General features: G+C 54.0%; 1 protein-coding gene and 1 long non-coding RNA gene across 5 annotated transcripts in view; one reads left to right on the top strand and one right to left on the bottom strand.

Annotated features, from left to right (window-relative positions):
• BMP7 (bone morphogenetic protein 7) overlaps window positions 1–12,897 on the top strand; it is a 92,077-nt gene extending 79,180 nt beyond the window's left edge. The window contains exons 5-7 of the mRNA XM_072801503.1: window positions 5,606–5,682; window positions 7,180–7,290; window positions 10,841–12,897. Coding sequence (XP_072657604.1) covers window positions 5,606–5,682; window positions 7,180–7,290; window positions 10,841–10,990 — 338 coding nt within the window. The 3' untranslated portion in view covers window positions 10,991–12,897. The remainder of the gene's footprint in view (window positions 1–5,605; window positions 5,683–7,179; window positions 7,291–10,840) is intronic.
• LOC140618677 (uncharacterized) lies at window positions 11,637–24,583 on the bottom strand. 4 transcript variants are annotated; one of them, XR_012018739.1, is made up of 9 exons: window positions 23,707–24,317; window positions 22,998–23,086; window positions 22,765–22,898; window positions 19,727–19,762; window positions 18,190–19,554; window positions 17,186–17,374; window positions 16,364–16,529; window positions 15,435–15,533; window positions 11,637–14,092 (listed from the first exon to the last, which is right to left on the bottom strand). It is a non-coding gene; the product is annotated as an uncharacterized lncRNA (long non-coding RNA). The 4 variants fall into 4 exon arrangements; XR_012018737.1 differs by lacking the exons at window positions 11,637–14,092; window positions 15,435–15,533 and adding exons at window positions 15,675–16,100; window positions 24,356–24,583 and having other exon boundaries at window positions 23,707–23,808; XR_012018736.1 differs by lacking the exons at window positions 11,637–14,092; window positions 15,435–15,533 and adding an exon at window positions 15,675–16,100.
• Between the last annotated feature and the right edge of the window lie 1,143 nt (window positions 24,584–25,726).

Raw genomic sequence — 25,726 nt, 5'->3', positions numbered from 1 at the left:
TAACTTGCATTGGAAACCCTTTCTGGGCTGACTCTAGGGGCTGGGATCCGATGGAGAGAGCCCAGCCATGGTCCGCCCTCCAGGCCTAGGCCGGGTGGGGGTGGCTGCCACTCACAGACACACTTACTAACAGGCCTAAGAGTCAGGGGATGGTGACTAGGAAGTGACACGTGACACATCACAGGGGAGATGCCCCGCCAAGAGCTCTGGGACCAGCAGATGCCCCTGAGGCCCGGCTGGGTCCAGGGAGTGAGACCCACAGGCACAGAAGACTAGGGCAGGAGGCAGCGGGGCTCCTTCGAGGGGAGAGAGAGGCCATGGTGTCTGGGACAAGGGGAGGGTGGGGCCGGCAAGGTGAGCAAGATCAGGAGTCCTCGGAGAGTCGTGCCTTGAGTTTGAACTTCAACCAAAACAAATTTGGAAGCCTTTGCAGTTCTAAGCTATGGTGCGGGGGCAGGGGTGATCGGATGATCGTGGGGCTGCCCTGAGAATGGTGGGGAGCAGGGTGGGGTCCTGAGGAAGGGTCAGAGGAGGGAGACTTGTTAAATGGCTTTCCTTATCAGCCAGGCAGAAAATGCTGGAAGATTCCATGCCAGCAGACTCCAGGGTCTTGGAGGTCTATCAGGTATACCTCAGGAGTGAAGGAAGAGGGACCAGGCCTCAAAATCTTAGAAGTCCACACCCGATTTCCCCCGCTGCATCCTCGCCAAACGCTCCATTTACATAACCCCCAGGATGAGGCTCTCACTACCTCATGTGGCAGCCGTTATGGCTTGTCTGGAATCTGCTTCCCCTCCTGGGACTTTCTACTTCCCAGCCCTTTATGCAGTTTATCTAAACCGTTCCTGGAAATTTAATTTTAAAAAATACCAAGGCCTGAGCCGCACCCCAGGCTTGGTAAAGCAGAATATCTGAACGTGCATGTACACACACATACACACCCTCCCGAAGGGCTTTACCTCATGTGAAGATGGCTGGGGATCCTGCTGCAGGGCCACACGAGCTGAATCCTCTTTCATGTGGCAGCCCTTTATGTGCTGGAGGGACACACGCTCTGGCCTGCCGTCTGCTGCAAAACTCTCTTCCCTGCAGGCCCAGAGCTTTCAGCTCCTCCTAGGTAGTGTGGCTTGGGGTTGAAAGACCGGGTCCCACTTACTTCTCCTCACCCACATTTGCACCCAACCCCCTGGTAATTAGGTGTCTTCCCCAGGTGATCTGTGGGGGTTGTAACTTGTGAGCTGCTCAGGCAGGGGCTGGTGGAGGCAGATGGAGCGGCTGGGTGGGTTTCGGGGGCCAGGCCAGAGCGACAGGGGAGCTGTCTGCTTCTCGAGCATCTCTTCTTCCTTGTTGTGGTCTATCTGCTAATACGAGGCCACCATGAAACAGGACTTCTGACCCCTTTCTCCCGGAGCAGCCCCGTGATCTAAGGAGGCCCAGAGGTGCTGTGCACAGGTCTGGGTCTCTGGTGGCAGGGCCTGTGTCCAGCCCCCACTTACACCCCCAGCCGGCCTCGCAAGCTGCTCACAGACTTGGGTTTCAACATTAAGCCAATTATCATTGCTTTGCTTCAAGATGGGGTTGGGAAACGTGGCACTCAGGCCGATACTTGCCCTCCCTCTGCTCATGGTAGACATCACTAATCAATGGTGGCATCTTCTTCTCACTGAGCCTCCACAGCTTCGGATCCTTTTTTTACTCAGGACCTTAAGCAGCCAGCGATGTTGGCACTTGATGCGAAGCTTCTTTGCCACGTCCCTGTCCCAAACTAATGTGCTCGATCCTGTCTTGTTGAGGCTGCTCCACACATCACTGGGCCGAGGGGTGCTCCTCGTCCCTCCCCTCTACCTTCCACCTCCCTGCAGTGAAGGGGAGAAGGAGGCCTGCACATTGACATTGCTACCTGTGGCCGTGGGCCTTGCCTCAGCAACAGGGACCATCTTTGGACTTCCACTCGGTGCGTTACGGACAGTATTGCAAACGGTCCGGTAGATTGCTTGGGCTCTTCTCTGATGGCTCCCTTGACCTTCACATATCAATGACCACCTGGCCCTCTGGAGGCCCAGCTACCTCTGTAGCTGGTTCCCTTTCTCAGCCCTTGGGCTGCCAGGCCCAGAGGTAGGGAAGGGGGACCCCAGATTCCCCATTGCTGCTTTGTCCTCCCAATCCCCCCGCAGCCCCCAGCAAGGTTGACTTCCTGCCCCCTCCACTCTGCCCACTGCTGAGCCCCGCTCATGCCTTCTCATTCCTGGAAGGCTCTAGTGCCTGACTCTCTGTCCCTCTGTTAGCAGCCACTGCTGTCTGGGTTCTTGCTGGTCTTCTCAGTCATGAAGGGCACCCTTCTCTCCCTACTTCTATGTCTTCATCCTGGAATGTTCCTCCTTTGGATGACTCTCTGGCTAGCTCTTATTTCCTTTTGGTTCTTACACAAACATCACTTTCTCAGAAGAGCCTTCTGTTGGCATCCTCCATCCCACGGCCTCCTCTCCTACCTTATTGCTCTCCATCTCCACGGGAAAGAGTTTACATTTACTCACTGACTTACTGACTGCCTCTGTTCATACCTGCATCTCTAATACCTACAACAGTGTCTGCAAACCAATAGACACTCAGTAACAGTTTGTATGAATGCATGACGGATGGATGCATGGATGGATGCCAGGATGGATGCATGGATGCATGGATGCATGGATGCTTGGATGGATGGATGGATGGATGCGTGGATGCATGGATGGATGGTGCACCAGGCCCCCAGGGGATGAGACTGTGCCCACCCCGCCCTCACTGAGGTCACCTCAGGAGTTCTGAGTGTCCCCAAGGGCCAGGATCCCTCCTATAAAGACACACACAATTCTGTCATAATCCATTTTTCTCATTTTTCTCATTGGTTGCAAATCTTTAAAAATTGCTTTCCTGCACAATAGATGTAAAACTATGTATAAAATCGGGGATATTCACAGAGGCTGATAGAGGTGGAAGCTGCATTGAACCCCCTGTTTGAGCTGCAAACAGGTGCTCATCTTGGGCCTACACATCTCTGATCGCTGTGCCCTCTGCTGCCCTCCTTCCCTGTCTTCTTCTCCTCCACCCCGTTCTTCTTTCTGTTTCTCCTTCCCACTCTTCCCATTTCTGATTTGTACCTAGCCTTGGGGTAGCCTGGGGGCTGTACCTCCAGGGCTTCTAGGACAGCATAATGTCCAGCAGGCCTCAGAGGAAGCTTCCTGACTTGTGTATGGTCACCACACCACCACTCTCACACCCATTTCATGGATGGGGAAGTTGAGGTCTGGGGAAAGGAATTCAGTAATACCGTTTTTAATCTTACTGTTTCTCATTAACCTAGAAGCCACACAGATAGAAGTCTTATGACTCAGGGGAAAGCAGCAAATGGATGATGGGTGTTTCACTTCTTCCAAACATTGGGTTTGGAAAAAACAGTCATTTACTCCAAATGGTTAAAGAGTGTGTGTAGGAATGAAGTTTGTGTATAGTTTTAACTTTCCCTGGCAGGTGGGCTGGAAGGATAATAATCAGCAGCTTGTTGCTATGAGCTAAGAGGTGTGCTAAACTGATGGGAATGTGCACGGCTGTCCCTGGAGGCACTTCCTCCTCACTCTGCAGATGAGCATCTCAAGGTCTAGGAGAACCAGGGTCTGACTCCAGAGCTGGAGCAGCACCCCCTTACCTGGCCAGACCCCACCTGGGAGCTGGTGTGCTCTGGAGTCTACAGCTGGGCTCCAGCTGACTATCAGCCCCACACTGGGAGGCACCTTTCCAAGTAGGACCCACTGCGTGGTTTGGCTACAAGTCTTAGAAATACCAGTCAGGTGGCTCCAACCACTAGAAAAGCCATTGGCTCACAGTGACGGGGTTGGGTGGACATGAGGGTAGGTTGATCCAGAAAGTCAACAACAGTGAAAGCTTTCAACAGTGAAGGCTTTCTGTCCTTGCTCACCACGTTCAGGCTATGGCTGTAGGTAGTCATCAGGCTCTACTGCTTTTCTATTCCCAGGCAATAGGGGAAAGAGATGAGCATCTTTTCCCATGAGCCTTTCTTAGGAATAAAGAAACTTATTCCGGAAGCCCCCAGCATGCTTTCACCCATGTCCTGTTGGCTTGGATTGTGTCATTTGTTCTTTTTGTTGTTGTTGTTCTTATCTGAACCAATCCTCGCTCTAAGGATAACATATGGGCTGGTGAGCTCAGACCTGGGTTCTGAACTAGTCACTGACAATGGCTGGGGTTGCCATGACCCCCCAGGCCCAAGGAGGGCCACTCACCTGGCCATCTGAGAGAGCTGACCAGGCAGGGGGATCTGGGTGCATCTGGATGCCTCCCAAGTGCAAGTCAGGTAGGCAAGCAACCCTGGTTCATTTCCTTGGCTTTCCTCTTCATCCTGCAAAGAGTTGTCCTTGTGTTCCTCACCCACTGGTGTTCATTACCTTCTGGGATGCTTGAGCCTGGAGGGATCACAGCAGGGCACAGAAGCTGAGGCATTGACGTCTCCTGTATTTGTGTGTTAACTACACAAATACTGGTGGACACTGGGCCTTGGGGATCCAATGGTAACCTCCCAAAACCTTTTAGAAGAGGCAACATTTGAGGTGAGGCTTGAATATCCAGTAGAGCCAGACATACAAAGATTACGAGAAGGAGCATTTCAGGTAGATGAAACAGCAAGTGCAAAAGCCCTGATAGGAACAGACTTGACAGTACATTCACAGCACAGAAAGAAGGCTGTGGCCACATAGGGGCTTACAGGCCAAGGGCAGGAGTTGGGACATTGCTCTAAGCATGATAGAAAGCCCCTAGAAAGTTTTAGGTGGAGGAAAGACAAGTCATGAGTAAGGAAAAAAAAACCATCCCCATAACCCCATAGCTACAGGGTAGAAGACGGTGCAGGAGCACCAGAGTATGTGTGTGTGTGCGTCTGTCTGTCTCTGTGTGTGTCTGTGTGAGAGTGACAGAGAGACGAAGGGCAGAGCTTTCTACATGTTTACAAGTGCTCAAGCCCTAACGCAGATGCCTGCGAACCTTACATACTTCTGGAAAACCCCAGTCATAGTTTTCACTCCTCAGAAAAACCTAAGTAGTGTGTTTCTCTGGGAGGTCAATGGGATGTGAGTTTCTGCATTTCTTCCTGGCAGTGGGGTCTTTGTCCCAGGCCCTGGCTGTGCCCCTTTTGCCCTTTGAAAGAGGGGTGAGCATCGTGAGGTGGGCTGGCCTCAGCAGCTGAGGGCAGACCCCTCTGAGCAGGCTTCTGCAGCCAGCATGGTGGCACGTGGCTATAGTTTGGTTCCTATGTGGAACCCAGGCAGAGGTCAGCCTCCAAACAACGCACATGTACAAAAAAAGCCAATGTCCACAGAAGGATCCAGAGCATACTAGGAGCTAACATGGCGCAAGAGGGATGGGGACGTTGGTGCAGAGGCCATTTGCTAAGGATGGAAATGAGTTTCAAGGCTATAGGAACTGGAATGGCTTTCATGTCAGGAAGGTCACATTCTAGCTGAGTTCAACCGTGCTCACACCACTGCCTTAGATGGAGGGAACCTTAATATGTGTGTGTGTTTTCTCTCCCCCGTGCCTCTGTCTCCCACCAATGCAGAAAACAGCAGCAGCGACCAGAGGCAGGCCTGCAAGAAGCATGAACTGTACGTCAGCTTCCGCGATCTGGGCTGGCAGGTAAGGATGGGTGGCCGGATCTGCCCCGATGGTGGGGGCTCTGGTGTGGGCTTCCTCGTGCCCCCCGCCCAAGGCAGTGGGGCTGGGTCCCATGTGTACACTGAGTCACGTTTCTCATCTACTTCAGTTCGGACTCCAGTGTCAGGTGTCCTAACTAGGGTAGAGAATTGAGGTTAAGGATGCAGGGATGCCTCATGACACCCAGGAGCAGAAATGTGGTGGAGACTCATGCTAGAACCAGGAGCCCAAACACTTTGAACCCTAAGCCCCATGCTACATGTGAACTTCCATCTCCACCCTGCGGCTGGCTACTTCTCTCAGGTGGGGCCCATGCCCTAGAACTCAGCTGCTGCAGGGCCGGCTCCCACCCTCCACCCTGTCTGTCCCTCCTTCCCTTCCATGATTCAGATCCCAGGGCAGGGACTGATTGGCCTACCTGGGGTCAGGGGCTTGATCCTGAACCAGTCAGCTGTTTTGGGGATGGGATCATATCATAGGACCATGACTGCTCCTTCCAGAACCATTTGGATGGAATGGGGCGAAGGGCAAGAGTGAATCCTGGGACAGGCATGAGGGTCATACAGTCTAATGACTGTTTAGGATTATCTGACATTCCGGCTGCTGTTCCAGGCGCTGGAGGTGCCACAGGGAGCATTACCGTGTGCCTGCCCTCGTGGAGCTCAAATAGTCCTAATGGGGTGTTGAGATCACCAAGGCCACTGGTCTTGTTGTTCACTCCTCATTGAGCTTGTGGTTCAGCGGGGGAGTCCAGATGCTTCCCTGGGGATCATGCCCAAGCGCACTATCAGAGCACTTGCGCTCGGGCAGCGTGGAGCCCTCCCGCTGTGCTGACCTCACACTCACGGCTCCCGTGCTTGCATCCTGGTGCTGGAACTGAGCCCCAGACTCCAGCTCCTCTGCGGGAAGAGTCCATGGACTTGAGTCAGGGAGGGGTGGACAGAGTGCTAGAGCAGTATTCCGGTGCTAACCCAGCCCTGACGGCAGACGTGGCCGTGTGCATCCTCCACCGAGCCGCACACGTGCACCAGCGCTGAGCTGGCTCGTCTACATGGGCGCTTAATTCTCGATGTTGTGGGTTATTAGTCTTTCTCCCACGTCCGTGAACTGAGGGGTGGAGCTTTTGTTTGAAGCAAACTGCCAACGCGTAACCACCTAGTAGCGCTGGAGTCGAAGCCACCCTGGTCACACTGGTCTGTGCCGCCTCCCCATAAGGCCCTGCAGGTGTCTCTTCTGGGCCTAGCCCAGCCCAGCCCAGCCCCAGGGTGGTCTTTCCTTCATTTTGCATTCTGTGGGGGACCATGGAAGGGGGTCCTCCATTTCTCATGCTTCTGCAGGACACTCCCCACCCTTGCCGGGATGGTGTGGGCCGGGTCTTTGTCCTCTGTCCTCTGGGAGCACGAGTCTGGGCCGCAGGGTAGGTGGGGGCTTGGGCACGAAGGGTAGGCCCTTGTGGGGCTCACGCTCTGTCCCCTGCAGGACTGGATCATCGCTCCCGAAGGCTATGCCGCTTACTACTGTGAGGGGGAGTGTGCCTTCCCCCTGAACTCCTACATGAACGCCACCAACCACGCCATCGTGCAGACGCTGGTGAGTGGGGCCTGCGTGCCGTCTGGGCATGCTCCGCTCGGTGGGGTGACGGCAGGGTCTGGTGGCCCTGCCCAGCTGCTCCTCCAGGCTGGGGCCCTGACTTTCCGCGGGCCCTGGGCACTCCTCCTGTCATAGGCCCCTTCCTCCGTTAAAAAAAAAAAAAAAAGAGAGATTAAAGATGTTATTTTACAACAGCATTGGCATAAAGATATGTATCATCCCCGACCCTCAAGTTCATGTATTTCTCCCCATTCTGGAAGAAATAAGCACAGTTTCAGGGGCTCCCAAAGGTGTCTTGGATAATGGTCACTGTGGCTAATGGCGAGGTCAGTCCTGGCCCTGCCTCTCTGGGCGGCTGTTCTTAGTTGACCACACATCTGCTCCGCCCCCATAGGTGCCCCCGCATCCCCGAGAGTCGGGGCGTCCCTGGGTTCAGACCAGCCTGAGAGCCTGTCCACTCCCCAAACTCATGTCTTTGCCTCCTAGCCTTAAACTTTGGGGGGTCAGCCACCCAAGGGTGTCTGCTGAGCATCTTCTGCAGGTAAACCTGCCCTGGGAGCTGAGGGCATTGCAGGGAACAGCACAGACCTGGTCCCTGCCTTCAGGGCCTCAGTTTCCAGGGAGAGAAGCAATCAGGTGAACAGAGGATGCGGGAGAGGAGTAAGCAGGACAGCGAGGTGGGGCAGGGCGGGGGCTGTTTCAGGTCGAACTTCCATGGGGTCACTGGAGGGTTCAGTGTGATAAGAAGATAGGCTTTTAACAGGATGCACAGCCCTGGCGACCCTTGGTAGAAGTGGTTTTTACTACTCTACCGAAAATATCAGTTGTAATAAAAATTAGGGACTTGGCTCTTCTCCTTAGAATCTGAGGCTCAGGGATCTTGATTATCTAGCTCCCTGCCAGGAACATTATTGAGGCCTTTCCCTGGCTTGAATGCTCCTGGTGACAGAGAGCTCATTACCCAGGGCCATCCCCTCAGTCCTACAGTTCTGTTTGTTCTGAAACTTTTTTGGCTTCTTTTAAAGGTTTAGTGGTAGAGTTGGTACTGACCCACGTGTTATGTCTTGGAGAAAAAGCTCCCCTGTTCCTTTCATTTGGACCATGCTCTGCCCTTCCGAGGGAAGGCTTCTTTTTTAGCCATGCTTTTCCAAGGCCCTTCCTTGGAAAGGAAGGTAAATTCTGAAGCCCTGCTCAGGATTGAAATGAATAATGCCCCCAACCTGTTCCTTGGGCCAGGCCTGTTCCCCTGTGCCCGCATGCCCCCTCAGGCCCTGCCTTGGTGGCCCCTGGGGGGTCCCAGGGGGGTCTCCCAGGCTACCAGGGCACACCTCTACCCTCCGACCCCTGCTTCATGGCCCATGTAGCGGGAGCCTGGCTGTCCCCTGATCACCTACTTAGTCTGCGTGTCACAAGAGAGCCCTGGGATCAGAACGGGAGTTCTGATTATTCTGAAAAAGAAGTTCTGTGGTCATGTTTAAAAAGGGGGAAGGGAAGAAAAAATAAAATAAGGTAAAAATTGAGAGGGAGACAAACCATAAGAGATGCCGAGCTCTAGGAAACAAACTGAGGGCCGCTGGAGGGGAGGGTGGTGGGCGGCTGGGGTAACTGGGGGACGGGCATTAAGGAGGGCAGGTGATGTGATGAGCACTGGGTGTTGTTTGCACCTGATGAATCACAAAATTCTACCTCTGAAACAACAACAACAAAAAAGCTGATGGGGGTGGGAATCCTTGCCTGCTGGGAGTCCTGGTGAAAAACAGAGGAAATGAGCTGATGTCTGGGATTTGCTTTCAAATTATTCAAGGGTGGAGGAGGCGGTATAGATTTGTAAGGTCTGAAACAGTCCGTAATAAAAAGCTAAAACATGTGCTGGCTTATCTCAGAGGTCACAGGCTAGAGGCTGCCACAGAGTGCTTTCAGTTGGCACACGTTGTGCGTCGGAAACCTGGAAGTTTCACATAAAAATTCAGCAGAACTAGGTCTCTGGCCTGTCCTGGCCACTCGGCACAGCCAACCGCACTGCCTTTGCTTGGCCGCGGTCAGCGGCAGCAGCTGCCCTCCGGGTCGCCCCAACCCCCACTATTCCCTCTTGTTTTATTCCTCACCTGCCTTGCGCACCCAGGGGTGCTTACGCGGCCCCTTCAGGCTTTTTTTTTTTTTTTTAATTTTTTATTTATTTATTACAGTCACAGAGAGAGAGAGAGAGGCAGAGACACAGGCAGAGAGAGAAGCAGGCTCCATGCACCGGGAGCCCGACGTGGGATTCGGTCCCGGGTCTCCAGGATCGCGCCCTGGGCCAAAGGCAGGCGCCAAACCGCTGCGCCACCCAGGGATCCCCCCCTTCAGGCTTTTGAGTTTGTTTGCCCCCAGCTCTCGTCCCCTGTAAGGTGCAGAGAATCTTATGAGCGAGAAGGAGCAGTAACCCGAGCGGCTAGCTGGCGTGTTTCTTCATTCCTCCCTTCTAGACCTTCTTCCTTCTTGTTGACGTCCCACCCAGTGTTTGCCCAACTTTGTCCTCCTGGTTTTACTGCTAGAAGAGTCTAGTATAATTTGGATCTGCACTATCCAATATAGTAATACAGTGACCGCTTTTGCACGTGGCTCTTGAACACCTGAAATACGGCCAGTCGGAATCAAGATGCTTTCTCAGTCTAAAATACATGCTAGGTTTTAAAGACTTAATACCAAAAAAATTTTTTAAATTAAAAAAAAAAAAAAAAAGATACTTTATGGCAAGTGTGTGTTGAAACAATAGTCTTTTTTTTTTTTTTAAATATTGGGTTAAATGAAATATCTTATTTAATTTTACCAATTTCTTTTCCATCTTTTCAAATGTGGCTGCTAGAACATTTTAAATTACACGTGTGATTTGCATTGTATTTTTCTTGGACGGGACAGGTCTAGCCCAGAGGTCGGCCACTTTGTTCTGAAAAAGTCCAGATGGTAAATATTTTTAGCTTTGTGAGTCACAAAGCCTCTGTGGCAGCTGAACTCTGCCATTGGCGTGCAGAAGCAGCCCCAGATACTACAGAGCGAATGAGCGTGACTGGATGCTAATAAAACTTTATTGACAAACCGGCAGGGGGGCAGGATGCGGCCTGCAGGCCCACTCTGTCTAAGCCAGGGCTTCCCCACTCGGGGCAGTTCCGCCTCCCAGGAGACCTTTGACGATGTCTGGAGACATTTTTGGTGGGCACGGTTGGGGGTGGAGTGCCTCTGGCTGCTTGGGGGTAGAGCCCAGAGACGCTGTGAAACACTCTGCAGTGCACAGGACAGCCCCGCAGCAGAGAACCACCTGGCTCCTAGCTTCCCAGCTGTGTGCTGCCCAGACCTGTGTGCTCTGGTGCCCTGGTCTGTGCAATAGCAGCAGAGGTCATGTGTCACTGGCTAGAACTGCAAGTGTCACCTGCAGTCACTGCTGGGGAGGTGGGGGTGTGTGTGTGTCACATGCCACTGTTTTGCCCAAGCAGCTCCCGTTCCTTACAGAAATGAGGCTGGGAGCAGTGACCCAGCGCTTCTCACCACTGCCACCATTCGGTGTGTGTTCCAGGTCCACTTCATCAACCCCGAAACGGTGCCCAAGCCATGCTGTGCCCCCACTCAGCTCAACGCCATCTCTGTCCTCTACTTCGACGACAGCTCCAACGTCATCCTGAAGAAATACAGAAACATGGTCGTCCGAGCCTGTGGCTGCCACTAGCACCTCCTGGAGGTCAGGCCCTCAGGGAGGCCGCGTTGTTCCCGGATCCTTGGGAACCCCCACCACCCAGCACAGTGACCACCTTTTGGAGACCTGCCCCGCCCCCGTCCCCAATCTTAATGGCGTAGGAGGATTAAGGAATTTGAGAGGCAAATGCCTTTTGATCAGGTTTTCATCGGCCTCCTGTGGACAAGATCCTACATGCTGCTGCAGGCAAAACCTAAAGGAAAAAAAAATATATAAAGAAAAATTGCCCGGCCACGATCATTGGTTGTGAAGTCTCAGCCGTGCACTGACTCGTTCCCAGGGGTAATTAGGAGCACCCTTCAGCCAGGCCACCCAGCAGCGGGAGGAAGGGGGCACGGCGAGGGGTGGGCACATTTGTGTCTGTGCACAAGGAAAATTGACACGGAAGTTCCTGTAATAAATGTCACAATAAAACGAATGAATGAAAATGGTTAGGATGTTACAGATATATTTTCCTAAACAATTTATCCCCATTTCTTGGTTTATTCTGATTTCATAAACAGAAGCCGTGGCCGGTGGAGGAAGGGGAGGCCCCCCTCTCCGTTCCATTCTGGTTTCATTCTGAGGCTTGCAGAGGCCTGCTGTTTACATAGACATGCCCAAATCCAAGATTTGACCGGGAAGAGAGAGGGCAAATTTTTGCTCGCAGGAGGGGTTGTGTTGACTTTGAAGGAAAAATACGTTCCATCCTTGCTGGGTGTGTGGTGGCAGAAATTAAAATAGGCGTGTGAAGCACCGGCAGACATTTGGAATTGGTTTTCCAGCCCTCCTCATGGTAGAAAAATCAATGTGGAATGACAGAGTGGAAGGGATAGCAATCAGGAGAGAACCCACAACGTGACCCTGAACTGTAGCTAACACAGCCCTATTTAAAGAAGTGCCAACAAAACCTCACTCTAGATAAGGGTGGGGTGGGCAGGGGTACTGTCCCTCCTCCAGGTCTTTTCCCCTGTTGGTTATTGATGGGCAGCAGCATTCTGAACTCTGGGTTCCAACCAGGGCCCCTGTGGCCACCTATGTTCATTTGCAGACCCCTACTGAGGGCTCTGCAAACAATCAGCTCCTTGACGTAAGGAGCAGATAGCATGGTTGGAGATCTGCTAGGTGCAGGGTATGCTGGATATGAATCTCATATGGAGGGATCTAGAAGCTGCTTTGAGAGTGATGTCCTGAGCATTCTGATTCAAAGGTGCCATCTCTGATGTGGCTCTTGGCATGAGCCTCCCTTGGCCAGCGGGTCCCTAAATGCCGTGCACCCCGCCTCTAGCTGCAACACAGACCTTGCAGAACTCTGAGCTGTCTGGGAACAAAGAGCAGGGTTATCCAGATGAGGCCTGTGCCCCTGGAACCCAGGCCAAGGGGAATCATTTCTTCACTTTGATTGAGTTGGTTCCTAGAAACACTGGGGCCCCATTTTAATTTTCTTTTATTTTTCTTCTTCAGTAGCTTAGGCTGCAGCCTCTACTCTGCCTGGTAAATGGGGAACAGTCACTGTTTTTGCTGAACTTTGTTTTATCTGTTGGCAGATCTGGGGATTTTCGTGTGGTTCACCCTTGTTGTAGATTCTCTCACCACTTACACCCCACCTGGCTCCTGGCTAGCATCCTTTGTACATTGAAACATGTAAATAATTGTTACAAAACAAAGAAATTATTTATGTCCATCAGAAGCTCATTTTACACCCTCCTTCGGTCCCTTGTTCAGGATGATGAGTTCGCTTACCCCCAGCCTGTTTGTTTTCTTATTTAAGACTATTTATTAATGGTCAGACCAATGTACCTTCAGCTGTTGCATAGAGCAGTCTTCAGCAAATTTTCTGTATAAATAGACAAATAAAAAGGGTTTTGACTTTTCAATAAAAAGGAGACATTTGGTTCTGATTCTTGGGGCTGTGTATGTCTGTGTGTGTCGTTTTTTCTCTCAACTCCTGGACATTAGAGTTCTCTTGGTTTGCTAAGAACTCTCTGCTTGGGCCCCCACCATTAACACGCTGTTTATCATCCAGGCCCTGGGGAGAAAGGGGCGCTCATCAATATTTGGTGCAGCTGTGTGGGGCTCCAGGCAGGAGAGATGGAACCCAACAACAAATGGGAATTTGGTAGGCTCTGCTACAAAGATCCTTGATTGAATTACAGTGCAGCTGTCAACAGCTGTTTCAAAGAGGCAGGGGGTAAATTAGCTGTGTTTACTGCTAACATAGTTTAAAGATTTAGTCATCCCAATAAAATAGAGGCACAAGAAAGAAAGAAAAAAAGAAAGGCGGGGTGGGGGAAGTGTACACCCAAAACTAAAGCAGCCCAGGCCCCAAAGCCAACATTGTCCAGTGCGAATTATTTCAGTGGTTTGGGGGCTGCTGTTGGCTCCCGGCTCAGGCTGTGGAGGGGCCCTGGGGCTCTGGAGGAGGCAGGGAGGGGCCCACCACCTAACTGTGCACAGAGCAGCATTCGGTGGTGCAGCTCGCAGCGACAGCTCAGGTTCCTGCTCGCTTTGAAGCGCACCCTGAGGTCACCTGATGGATGTTAGAACCGCAGCTGTTCCAGGGCCAGACTGTTCGCTCTTCCCCGTTGCCCCCAGTGAAGCAGCTGCTCCTAACCAGTTCCAGCGCCTGTGATTTCCAAACCCTCTTGTCACTGTCCTGATGCGCAAATTAGCTTTTGTTCTGTTTCCAGGCCAAAGACCAGAGCCACAAACCGGGGGCGGAAGAGGGGGGCCCAGATGCGGCCTGCAGACGCGTCTTATCCACTCCAGCCCCCACCCCCGCATGGTGTTTATATGTCTTCAAAGAGTGAATTCATGGCCAACGTGTTTTTGAGAACTAGAAGTAGGGGATGAAAAAAAGCCCCATCCTGGCTTCTCTTGAGAAATGGGCAGATCTGGCTACCCTGGGCCCCCTTCCTGCATGGAACTCTCGGTTAGGGCCGAAGAGTGGTTGTTGCCACACTCCCCACTACTCCCAGCTGCCTCTCACGAAGGGGTGAATGTCCGTTGCTGTTACAATCATCGCAGCCCGCTATGTATTTGTCCCGTGTGTCTATGAAGAGCGGGAAGGTACAAGCTAGGTCGGGAGGGCCTCACCTGCAGGAGGAAGCAGAGAGGACAAGCGTTCTTCACCCCTGCCTCACCTCCCCGTCTGGCACCTGTCCGGGCCCCGGTAGGCACGTGTGTTTGTGGCTGCAGCACCACACGTAGCCTCATCTTTTGCCTTCACGTTTCCCTTCCTGCCTTCCACCTCTTGCTCATTTCCACCGTGGAGCAGTTTTTCATCACCTGCTCTCTGAGCTCCAGCATCGGGTACCATTTGCTTCTGTTGCTTGGCCTGACGTCTCCACTGGCCATACAGAGTGGGTGCAGAGAGGTGAAGGCATTTACTCAAAGTCCCAGCTAATCAGGACTGGATCTAGAAACCGAACCCCAAAGCCTGGGCTCCGCTGAGCTCACTGGAGCTGAGATCTGCTGGGGCTTCCCGTGAATGTGGGAGTTCCTGGACCTCAGCCCCCACCCTCCTAATGTCCCAATCCCACACGTCAGGCCCTGGACCCATGCCGACTTCCTGGACCACAGTGCAGGCCTGGGGACTCCCCACTACTCCCACGCTGCTCGAAGTCCGCCCTTGCCCGACGTGGAGCTCTGTCCCTGGGTGGGGCCTGTGGCCGGGCCAGCTGCTTCTGCAGAGCTGTGCCCCGTGCAGAGGCTTTGGGGAGCATCCTTCCACGTGTGTCCCAGCCTCTAGGGCTGCTGGCTTCCCTGGCTTGTGGCAATTGTCACTCCAGTCTTGGCTCTGTCCTCACGTGGCCTCTGCATCTGCCTATGTGTCTTTCCTGTGTTTGTCTCTTAGAGGGACACTTGTCATTGGATTAAGGATTCCCTGGATAGTGCAGGATGCTCTCAACTCAACAGCCTTAATTACATCTGCAAAGACCTTTTCTCCAAATAAGGTCACAAGTACTAGGGATGAGGATGTGGACAGATCATTTTGAGGCCACCATTCGATCCATTACTGTAAGCCTCTCGTCCTTTTCACAAGGCCTTGTCCCCCTCTCCCACCAGTAAGTTTCGGGGCCTCACAGAACTTTCCAGCCAGCCTCAGATGGTCCACACAACGTGCCTCGTGCCCGACGTGCTGGTGGTGTGAGAGTTGCAGCTTCCTGCCCTATGCTGTGGCTGGCCAAAGGGCCTGGTAGCCCACCCCCGGCTCCCCCGACTCCTACCCATTGCCCACACGCTACAGGAGCCACCATCCTCTGGTTGGGTTCATGCGGCCCAGGGATCCAGGCCAGGTCAGCCCTGGAGGGGCGGGGAGACCACTCACAGGGGTGACCACAGCCAAGGGCAGCCAAACCATGGAGCCCTCTACAGGAGCAGCGATCACTTGGAGAAAGCCCGACTGCCCTCTGGCCAGAAGCATTCCTTCACTCACCTGCTCATGCACTAATTCCTGGTATCTGCTGGATGCCAGCACCGCTGCAGGCACCGGAGATGAGGACCAGGCAAGGCGTCTGCTCGATGAAGCCTGCATCTGGGGAGCACAGGAAACAAACAGCATGGCTGTGCGGACCCCTTCCTTCACGCAAAATAATACAAATTCTGTTTTATGATGGTGTTGGAAAAAAGACAGAGATCAGGCTGAATCACATTCATTTCTTATCTTCTGATTTTATTTACTTAGAGAGCACACGCATAAGTAGTAGGGAGGGGTACTGGGAGAGGGAGCAACAGACTCCCCGCTGAGCCGGGAGCCCAATGTAGGACTCAATCCCAGGACCCGGGGATGATGACCTGAGCCGGAGGCAGAAGCTTAACTAGTGAGCCACCCAGATGCCCTTGCCTTCTGATTTTAGAAGACATCAATCCATTTTGTGGGCCCCTGATGGTACCACGAGCCCCGGGCACTGTGTCCACGGTGCCTGATGGACAAGCTGGCACTGACGGCGGGTGATTTGGCGGCAAGTAATGATGTGTATCGGGAGGAAACAGTGGGCAGGGAGAGGAAGTGAGGGTTGGCAGCCACGCTCCTCAGATGGAGCTGTCAAGGGACAGCTTGGGGCCCTTGCAGCTGAGACCCCGAAGTAAGGACAGAGCAGACCTGTGAAAGGCAATGGAGTTACTGTAGGGAAGAGCATTTCTGCCTGAGGGATTAGCATGTGCAAAGGCTCCGGGGCCCCAGTTGAACCTCTCCCGCCTCCTCATCTGTAGAGGCTGAAGGTGGGGTGAGCACTGGTGCCCCTCACCCGGTGTTTGGGGTGAGAAGTGACACCTCGTCAAATTCATTGGTGGAGGCTGCAGAGAGGGCACTCACCACCAGCTCACCAGCTCGGGGGAAGACCTCTGCTGCTTTCTTACAAATACCTGTTTGGAATGAAGGAGAATTCTCACGCCACAGAGTCCAGAGACAGCGTGTGTTGGGCAGAGGGGCCTGCGATCGGTTACTTAGCTGTGGGTCCCTCGCTGTGGGCAACTCTCTGCCATCTCTGTGACCTCGGTTTTCTCAGCTGCGAGATGGTATGGTGCCCACCTAGATTATTTAGAATTAGCATCAGTGGCATATAACAGAGAAACCCAAATAACAGGGGCTTAAATAAGATAAATGTTTCCCTCTCATTTAAAAGCAGTCTGAAAGGCAGCCGTCCTAGGTCAGGATGGCAGCTCCACCATTTGGGATCTAGTCTCTGCCTTTCTGCTCTGTCATCCTAATTCATGGCTTCCATCCTCAACAATCCACCTCGTAGTCCATCATGGCTGCTGGGGCACCAGCCATCATATCCATATTCTAGGCTGACTGCTCCCTTCAAGCAGCCATCCTAAAGAAGTAGACACAAAATGCCCATTCACTTCCAATTAACAAAATTACAGTCACATGGCCACACCCTGCTGTAGGGGAGACTGGAAACTCTAGTGTTTTATTCTAGGTGGCAATGTACATAGTCAAAAATCAGCAGTGAGGGTTCTATCATCATCGGAATTTTAGGGACGCTGGAACATCCTAAGTAGTTAGCTGTTTGTATTCAAATTCTATCGCTACACACCCATTACTGAAACTTGTTGCCTTAAATCATCTCCCATTTATTATCTTACACCTTCTGTGGGTCAGAAGTGTAGGCAAGGTGTAGCCAGGTCCTCTGCTCAGGACCTCACAAGGCTACAGTCAACGTGTCGTGGCTGCATTCTTACCAGGAGCCTGAGTCTTCTTCAAGTTCATTCGGGTTGTTGGCTAAATTCAATCCCTCGCGACCTTTCCTTGCTGGCTGTCAGCTGAGGTCACTCTCAGCTCCTAGAGGCCACTCTCAGCTCCTTTACATGTGGACCTTTCACAATGTGGCCACTTCGTTCTTCAAAGCCAGCCGGAGGTTCCTTGTTCTGCTAAAGATTTCACCTGCTTAGGCCAGACCCACCCAGAATAATCTCTCTTTGATTAACTCAGAGTCAGTTGGTTTGGGGCCCATATTGCACCTGCAAAATCCCTTCATCTTTGGGGCCAATGATTATATGTCGGGCAGAAATCTGGGGGAGCCGCGCGTTACAGAGGGTGTGAGAGGCACCACGTACACAGAAGGTCCCTGGCAAGTAGCAGGCCCAGAAGAGAGCGATGACTAGAGCTGAATGCAGGGTCCTGCCCCTGAGAAGCCCCCTACCCCACCAAATGAGTGGCACCATTTGAGTTGTGCCCAGAATCATTACCTGTCATCCCCAAATTCTTTGTAAAGTCACTCATCGCCTGAGCTACTCTCATATGTGCCTGGGGAGGATGATGGACTGACCTGACTGGATCTTTGCAAGACCTGGTAGGAGCTCTGGAGTGCTCCCTCCGGGCCGGGGACCCCACCCAAGGCACACGGAGCTTTGCACTTGAGCTCATCGAAAGCCGGGGCAAGCTGAGAGCTGCGAACGCCAACTGCCCTTCCCACTTTCTCTATGACCCGGGAGGTGGAGACCATTCACGGTGGCTGGATGTTAGTGAACCGGACCCCGCACACCTCCAGGGGGCGCTGTTTACAGGCTGGGGGGTCCATGAAAGCCGCGCTTCCAGATGGGGCCCTGCAGAGGCAGCCCTGCCCAGCCCTGAGTCCAGGGGCATGTGCCGGCGGGACGGACCCTCTCTCAGGGGACCCAGTCCTTACCAGGACTCGGCCTCACCCTCAGGGTGAAGTCTGTCCATCCCTTCCAAGGATACTTACAGTGACTTCTTCCAGACGCGTTTCCCTGCGCCTGTGGATCACTTCACACTGGCTCAGACGGCCTCAGAACTCTGGCACTGGCCCCTCTTGGTCTTAGATTTGAGAAAATAAAAATAGAAGAGGAAAAACACAGAACTCTCCAAAGCCTTTGGAGCTGCGACAGCTGTTTGGACGGAGGCAAAGTGCACCTGGCCTTGGAGAGCGGTGCCTGCTCCGCCGGCGAGCAGGCTCAGGGGGTGGCCCGGGGAGCAGGGGCTCCGGCCCCCCGACTCCACGGGGTGCAAGGCCCAGAGCTGGCCCTGCCTGCCGTGCTGTGAGTACTGAGGTGTGGCCACAGACCTCGTCACCACAGCGGGCACTGTGAGACGGTACAAACTCTCCTGCCGCCAGGGCCAGCCTCGCGGGCCACGTGCCCCAGGCAGCTACGCAGGGCTCTGTGCTCCGAATGGCCCCTTGTCGGGTTCAATGTGTCTTTGTCACTGTCCTGAAATTCTTCCTGCCTCCTAAGCGAGCATCACCACCACCACCACCACCCCGGCTGTCCTGTGCCAGGTGAGGAAAAAAGACTTTGGTGTCAGGCCTGGGGTCCAGTTGGGTCCTTGCCACATTGGCTGTTCAGCAAGTACATTTGGAGCACCGACACGCCGTGACCAGTGTTCTGGGCACCGAGGATACCCCATGAGCAATGGGGAGACGAGGGCCCCATGCTCTTAGACCCATACCCCACGAGCCAAGAGAGCAGCAGGGCGAATAGACAACCGAGGGAAGGGGGCTGAGCATGGGACGAGTTGGGTGGGGATCAGTGTGGGGTCCCGAGGGGAACAGAAGGCACTCAAATCAGGACCAGTTGAGGGGGGCATCAGGAAGGGGGTGCAACAAGGGTGTGCAGAGTGTACAGAATCACCACGTGTAGTGCCCCACAGACCCCGAGGGACAGACACGAGGCCGGCAGACGGGTGACGTCTCAGCCTCGGCACCACCACCATTGGGGCGGGTCATTCTCTCTGCGGGGCATCCTGGCCCCTGTAGGATGCTCAGCGGCATCCCTGGCCCCCATCCTCTCAATGCCAATAGCATCCCCTGAGTTGTGACAGCCGCTTATGTCACCTGACATTGGCGAACGTCCCCTGGGAACACCGATGCTCCCGGCTGAGAGCCACCGATGGTGAGAGGTTCTGGAGAAGCCCCGTGATGTCCAGCCTGCTGGACTGGAGACCGAGTCCGCTCTCTGGCACTGCCTGCCTCGTTGGGAGGGCGGTGAGCACCTGCCGGGGCAGTGAGGGGGCAGTTGACAGCTGGCATTTATTCCAGAGGACGGCGGAAGGAAACTCCTGTAGCCGGTGGGGCCGTGGGACCTTGAATGCCCTGGTAAAGGGAGAATTTGAGTCTCTTACGAGCTGACACATCCCGAAGACCACGTGGTGACCACATAGCTCCCCAAAGCCCCGGCTTCCTCTTCTGTCAAATGGGCATAGTAATGATAACCTCTTAGGGACGTTGAGGGCGTGAAATGACAGGACGTAAGCAGAGGACTCACCTCAGGGCCTGGCTTCCTGCCGCAGCCAGAGTGATCCTGTTAAACAAAAGACCTCTGCTCAGAACCTTCCACTGTGAGTCCAATAACCCGAAAGGCCCCACAGCACCTGCCCCGCTCCCGGTTTCCTGGGACTCTGTACCAAATGACCACCAGCCAGTGCCTTCCAGCAGCACGAACTTACCCCTTACGGTTCTGGGGCTCAGGAGTCTTCTCGGGCCACAGAAGGCTGGTTCCTCCCAGAGACTGGAGGGCCCCCCGCCTTTGCCAGCTCCTAGAGCTCCCTGCTGTCACCCCTCAGCCTGTGGCCCCTTCCCCAGCCTCAGGGCAGCAGGGTGGCATCTTCACATCTCCTCACATCTTTCTCCGATCCGCCTCCTTCCCTCACAGGGACCCTAGTGATGATGTTGGCCTCACCCACCTAACCCAAGATAATCTCCCCATCTCAGCATCCTTCGCATCTGCAAGGTCCCCAGTGCAAGGTGGGATATGATAATAAACAAACAAACAAACAAACAAACGTCTGATCTTTGTTCCCAGTTCCTGGCACAGGGCTTCTAAAACCCTGGGATTCCCTGAGGGATGCAAAGAGGGGTTTTCGAGATGTTCTCCGATTCCCAGAACTAGCTACCTCCAGCCACATCTGAGTTTATGCTAATGAGGTGATGCTTGCCTGAACCGGGTGGGGGGGGTTGGGAGGGGGACCCTGGGATTAGAGGGTTGGAACTTCCAGCCCAATCCCCTGACCTCCGGGAGGTGAGAGGGGCTGGAGATCGAGGGAGTCACCATCGGCCAAGGATTTACCCAACGCTGCCTACTTAATGGGACATCCAATAAAACCCTGAAAAATGGGGTCTGGGGGGCTTCCCCACTGGAGGTCACATGGGAGGTGTGGGGAGGGGGGTGCGCTGGCGAGGGAGAGGGCCTGGAAGCTCTACGTCCCTCTCTCCCCACAAAGATCCTTTGCCCCGGGCATCTCTTCCATTTGGCAATTCCTGACTTCAGAATAAACTGGAAGTTTGTAGTAAACTGTAGTAAAGTGACTCCTGAGTTCTGTGAGCTGCTCTAGCCGACTGTCAAGACCGAGGGGGGGTCGTGGAAACCCCCGACGCACAGCCAGTGGGTCAGAAGTATAGGTGACTCCTGGGGCCTACAGGTGCTGTAGGGGCGTGGGGTGGCCTGCGGGGGAGCCCTCAACCCGGGGGTCTGCACACTCTCCCGGTAACTAGTGCAGGACGAAGGGAATCACAGGACACTCAGTGGGTGTCTAAGGATTTGAAGAATTGGCTGGTGTGGGGGACTCCCCCACTTCACCACCACATTTGGAGTCAGAAGCGTGGTAGGTGAAAACAGCTGGCACAGAGTAACACAGGCCACCTCTTTGGAGGTACCCTACCCGCGGATTCCAGAGATTAGGATGTGGACAGCTTTGAGGGGACATTGTTCAGCCCTCCGCGCCTCACCCCACCCCCTCCCCCCTTCTGTACTCCGCTACAGCGGCACACCCTCCGAGCTCAACACCCCAGGCGTGCTCTGCCTCAGGACCTTTGCACTGGCTCCAGCCTGTGCCAGGAAGGCTGTTCCTCCAGACAGGGGCCTGCTGTTCCCTAAGCTTCATCAGTTCTTTGCCCCAGGTCACCTTGTGCATGAGCCCTACTCGTGGCCAGGACTTTGGTCTGTTTCGGACACTGTACTGTCCCCAGTGCCCAGCCCAGGGCTTGGCACACAGCAGAGCTTCCTTGACTTGTTTGAGGAATACATGTCATTACCGTCATTGCCAGGCTTGGAACCAGACGGGGTCTGCCCTCAGTAGCTGCATGAACTTGGGGAGGCCTGGCCCTCTGCATCCCTCCCTTTCAGATCCAGGCTCGGGTCAGGGTCTCACAGTTGGCTTCCCTGGGTGGGTACTTTTTGGGATCATCAGTGAGAAGTTTCCTCGGGTTTCCTCGGGTGTGCCCAGGCGCGCCAACGGAGCGGTGAACCTTCTCGCTGACGTTCATCCCGGGCAGGTGGCTGTCCTCTCTGCGACGGCGAGTGGCCGGGGGAGTTGGGAACCACGCCTCTGAACCTGCTCCCCCACATTCACGGCCTTATTTAATGCCTGTGAGCAAGCCTCCGAGTGCGAGATGACATAACCCCCAAGGACAGTTTGTGCGTGTGTCGGGTGGGGGTGGCGGGAGCGGTGGGGACCGAGGTGGGGGGGGTGCTACGTGGACCAGCACTTGCTGAGGCCTGCACCTTTGTCCTTGACCCTCGATGGTGCATCTCCGACTTAAGTGAGTCATAGAAATGCTGATTAAAAATGGTTTCAATCGTTAAAGCCAACAATTCGAGTTCTGACCCTCTAACTCACACATTCGAGTTCTGACCCTCTAACCGAATCCAGATCCGGGATCTCTCTATTTTAGGAGGTTTTAGCAGAAGCCCTCTTACACTTTCCGTCTAGCCCAGAGCTTTGCCCCTCCGCCCTGCGTCCCACCGTGGCCTGTGGGCGGGTGGGTTGTCCGGAGGGGCTGCCAGGGGGATGGAAATAACCACTCGGAGCAGATTTCTCCCCCAATGGCCTTGGGGGAGGATGGTTTCTCCAAACCAGCGCTGGCTTTTGTTCTCCTCTGTGTAGCCTGTTGATGAAGGACAGGATGACAGACGCCTGTGCCCCATCCCATCCTGTCCCTTTGAGTGGTCCCTAAAATAATACCATTAGTGGGGCCAAGCGGGGGCTCCTTATCTTCGGAGTGGGCCCGCCGATAACGCTGAGCGGGTCTTCTCGGAAGTCCTGGGCTGAGACGGGGACGGCGGTTGTGGGTTTGATGCACCGCAAGGGTCTTTGCTTCCCAGCCAGCCTGGTGACATTCCAGGGGTATAAATAGCCCAGGAACGGAGGCCTGATTGTGCAGGCGTGACATGGGTGGCAGAGTCTGGCACACCCTGGGTCCGTGACACCCATGGAGTCACGTGCGCACAGCAGGTGCCACTGTTCCTCGGCCAGTGTCCTCAGCCAGAGTGGGCCTCTGGGCGCTGGGGATGCTCGGTGGACTCACCTGGGACGGCATGTCTTCTAGCTTTCGCCCAGCTGTGAGCTCCTGTCCCTGCCATGGGCTGCGGGGGGCTCCCCTGCAGCGTCACCCGAAGCCTCCGTCTGGCTGCCTACGTCCAGCTCATCACCAGAACGCGCCTGTGGTTAACACGGATTATTCCTAATCTTAGATTTGGAAATAAACAGCAGCTCATGGGAAGAGGTAAAACATCACGTAGAAACCCAACCTTCTCTCACCGGACGTAAAACACTGTGTGCATTTCCGCTCCTCTGGTCTGTTCATAAATGTCTGACTCGTCCGTTCCACACGCCCGACACCTGTTGTCCTGGAAAACGAGCACGCAGCAGGGAGAGAGACACAGGTTAGACACCATCAACCGATGTCCCAAACCAAGTGACAGCCCACCAACCACGGAAAGAGGCTCACAAGACACAGCGGCTGTGGACAACGGGACAATTATGCGGGGGGGAGGGGGGGTACTCTGGCCACGTTAGGACAGGTTTCCAGAGATGGCTCCTCTGAGAAGGTGACGTTTCAGCTGAGACAGGATGACAAGGGGAGTTCCCATCAGCCCAGCTCCCCACCACCCCCTGGACAAGGGGAACACAGTCAAGGGCATGTCGTTGCATTATTCTGCGCTTCCTACTGAAGTGTGACATCAGTGCCCCAAAGGGCATAAGCTTGCGAGAATGAATATTCACCAAGTGAACCCTGAGGGATAGTCTCTGCGCTGAAAAGAAATCAAGAAATAGCATCATGGCTCTAAGGGGCCTCTTGTGGGACAGCCTCGCCTCCCAGGGGGAACCATTGCCCTGATTCTCACCCCTACCCCCCCCCAAATTAGTTTTGCCTGTCAGAGAAAGTCAGGCAAACAAAACAGGATGATACGTGTTTTCGGGGGTCTGGCCTTTTTTCCTGAACATTCGGTTTGTAAGCGTCACCCACCTTGTGTCTGGCTGTCAGCTGCTCCTTTCCACCGCTGTGTCGTACTCCATTATGTGGATGCAGCAAATCCTCCTCATCCTTCCATCTGGTGGCTCACAGTTCCTGTTGAAGGAGGAGCCGCTGCTACGAACGACCTCTCCTCCCTGCCTTTTGGTGAACATTGGCCCACACCTCGGTCAGATCTATTCCCAGGGGACAGCACGGCTGGGTCAAGGAGTTGCAAGTCGTTCGCTTGAGTTGATTCTGCCAAACTGTCATCCAGGGTGGCTGGACACTAAATCCTCACCAGCAGCATGGGGGGCCCGTTGGCCCAGCATCCTTGCCAACGGCTGGTATGTCCACCTTTTTCATTCTGCACAGTCCTGCGAGTTATTCAGTTCAGTTTGGAATATCTTGTTTTGAATCTGTTCATTTGAGGGGGCTGCACAAGCCCTTAAAAGTCTTGGGGCAGGGGCAGGGGCTGGGGCAGGACCAAGACAGGAGGGGGAAATCTCTCCACTAGCTGCTGACCTGTGCACTGTGGCCAGGTGCTGGTCCGGGCATCTCCACCCACTGTCCCAGTCCACCCCTCAAGAGAGATGCTGTGATGGGCCCCCAAGAACATGTGGAGGGCCACGTCCACCGAGAAGGCCACCTCACCCCTACTCACACAGAGGCGTTTGGCAGGCTTGGAAATGGCCCCAGGGAAGAGGATTTGGGCCTAGAGAGAGCAAGTCACTTGCTATGGTCACACAGCCGGGAGCAGGGCTTTGAACCCAGGTCTGTCGCACTTCAGATCCCGCTCTGACTTCCGGCACTCTTCCGGTTTTGAACATCACTGACGTGGGAGCCCACCGTCTGAGAACTTGAACCAGAATCCAGGGAAGCAGCCTCTTGCCCAAACCTGTATGTGGATGAGTTAAAACATAAACAAGTGACCTCACTGGTCACCTACCAAGCACAGCATGAAGAGGGGTTTTGGCAGTGGTCCTGCTCACTGACCGCTCTGTGAGCAACCCTGATAATTCAGGCTCAAGAATCCACTTTGCTCTGGCAGTCCCCACCCCTGGGAAGCCTGGCAGGTCCACCGTGAACGCTGCGCTCGCCAAGGCAGCTGTGGAAAGGAGAGTGATGTGTTTATTTATTTAGGATTTATAGATGGACTGCTTCCCAAAAAAGGTTTTGTGGGAGGCTTGACAAGAAAGCTTAAACATATGAAAAATAGGAAGATTAAAAATAAAATCGGGGTAGCAATTTGTGAAAAGGAGTGGCGAAGTTAATGGCTTGGGCACCTGGCGGGGGAGAGGACCACACAATGTTCGAGGGGCCACCCCGTGGGATGTGAGCACGACACTGACCCCGTGGAAGGCAGGCCGGAGAAACAGAAACACCGGGCCCTTGCTGCTAGAGGGACCAGCCGTCCCGGGTTGCCTGGGACTGACCAGTTTCTTCCGAGGGTGGAAATTTTGGTGCTGTAACTGAGAAAGTCCCAGGCGAACTGACTGGAGTCCGCCACCCCAGCCCTTGGTGACATCACGTGAGCTGCTGAATCCAGCTGTCCTTGAAAGCAGGCCACCACCACCCCTGCTTCGCAGATGTGTATGCCAATACATTCTTCTATTTCTTGTTCTTCCCATAGGAAACTGTGCTTTTGTTACTTTTTACATTTAATTTTTATTATGCAGAGGTAAATACAAAGTTTTTTTTTTTTTTTTTTTTTTTTTTTAAGATTTCATTTATTTATCCATGAGAGTCATAGAGAGAGAGAGGCAGAGACACAGGCAGAGGGAGAAGCAGGCTCCATGCAGGGAGCCCGATGCGGGACTTGATCCTGGGTCTCCAGGACCACGCCCTGGGCTGAAGGTGGCGCTAAACCGTTGAGCTCCCCGGGGCTGCCCTAAGTACAAAGTTAAACCAAATACAAGTTTATAATATAGAGCAGCTGTGGACTGGCCCCAGCTCTAGCACTGCCTCTTGCTCTCAGTGGGGATACAGAAGGGGACCTACCACTCTGGACTTTATTGCACTGGGCACCTGATGA

Source organism: Canis lupus, chromosome 26, assembly GCF_048164855.1.
Source record: "Canis lupus baileyi chromosome 26, mCanLup2.hap1, whole genome shotgun sequence".
NCBI lineage: Eukaryota > Metazoa > Chordata > Mammalia > Carnivora > Canidae > Canis > Canis lupus.
This window is presented reverse-complemented; position numbering and strand designations above follow the sequence as displayed.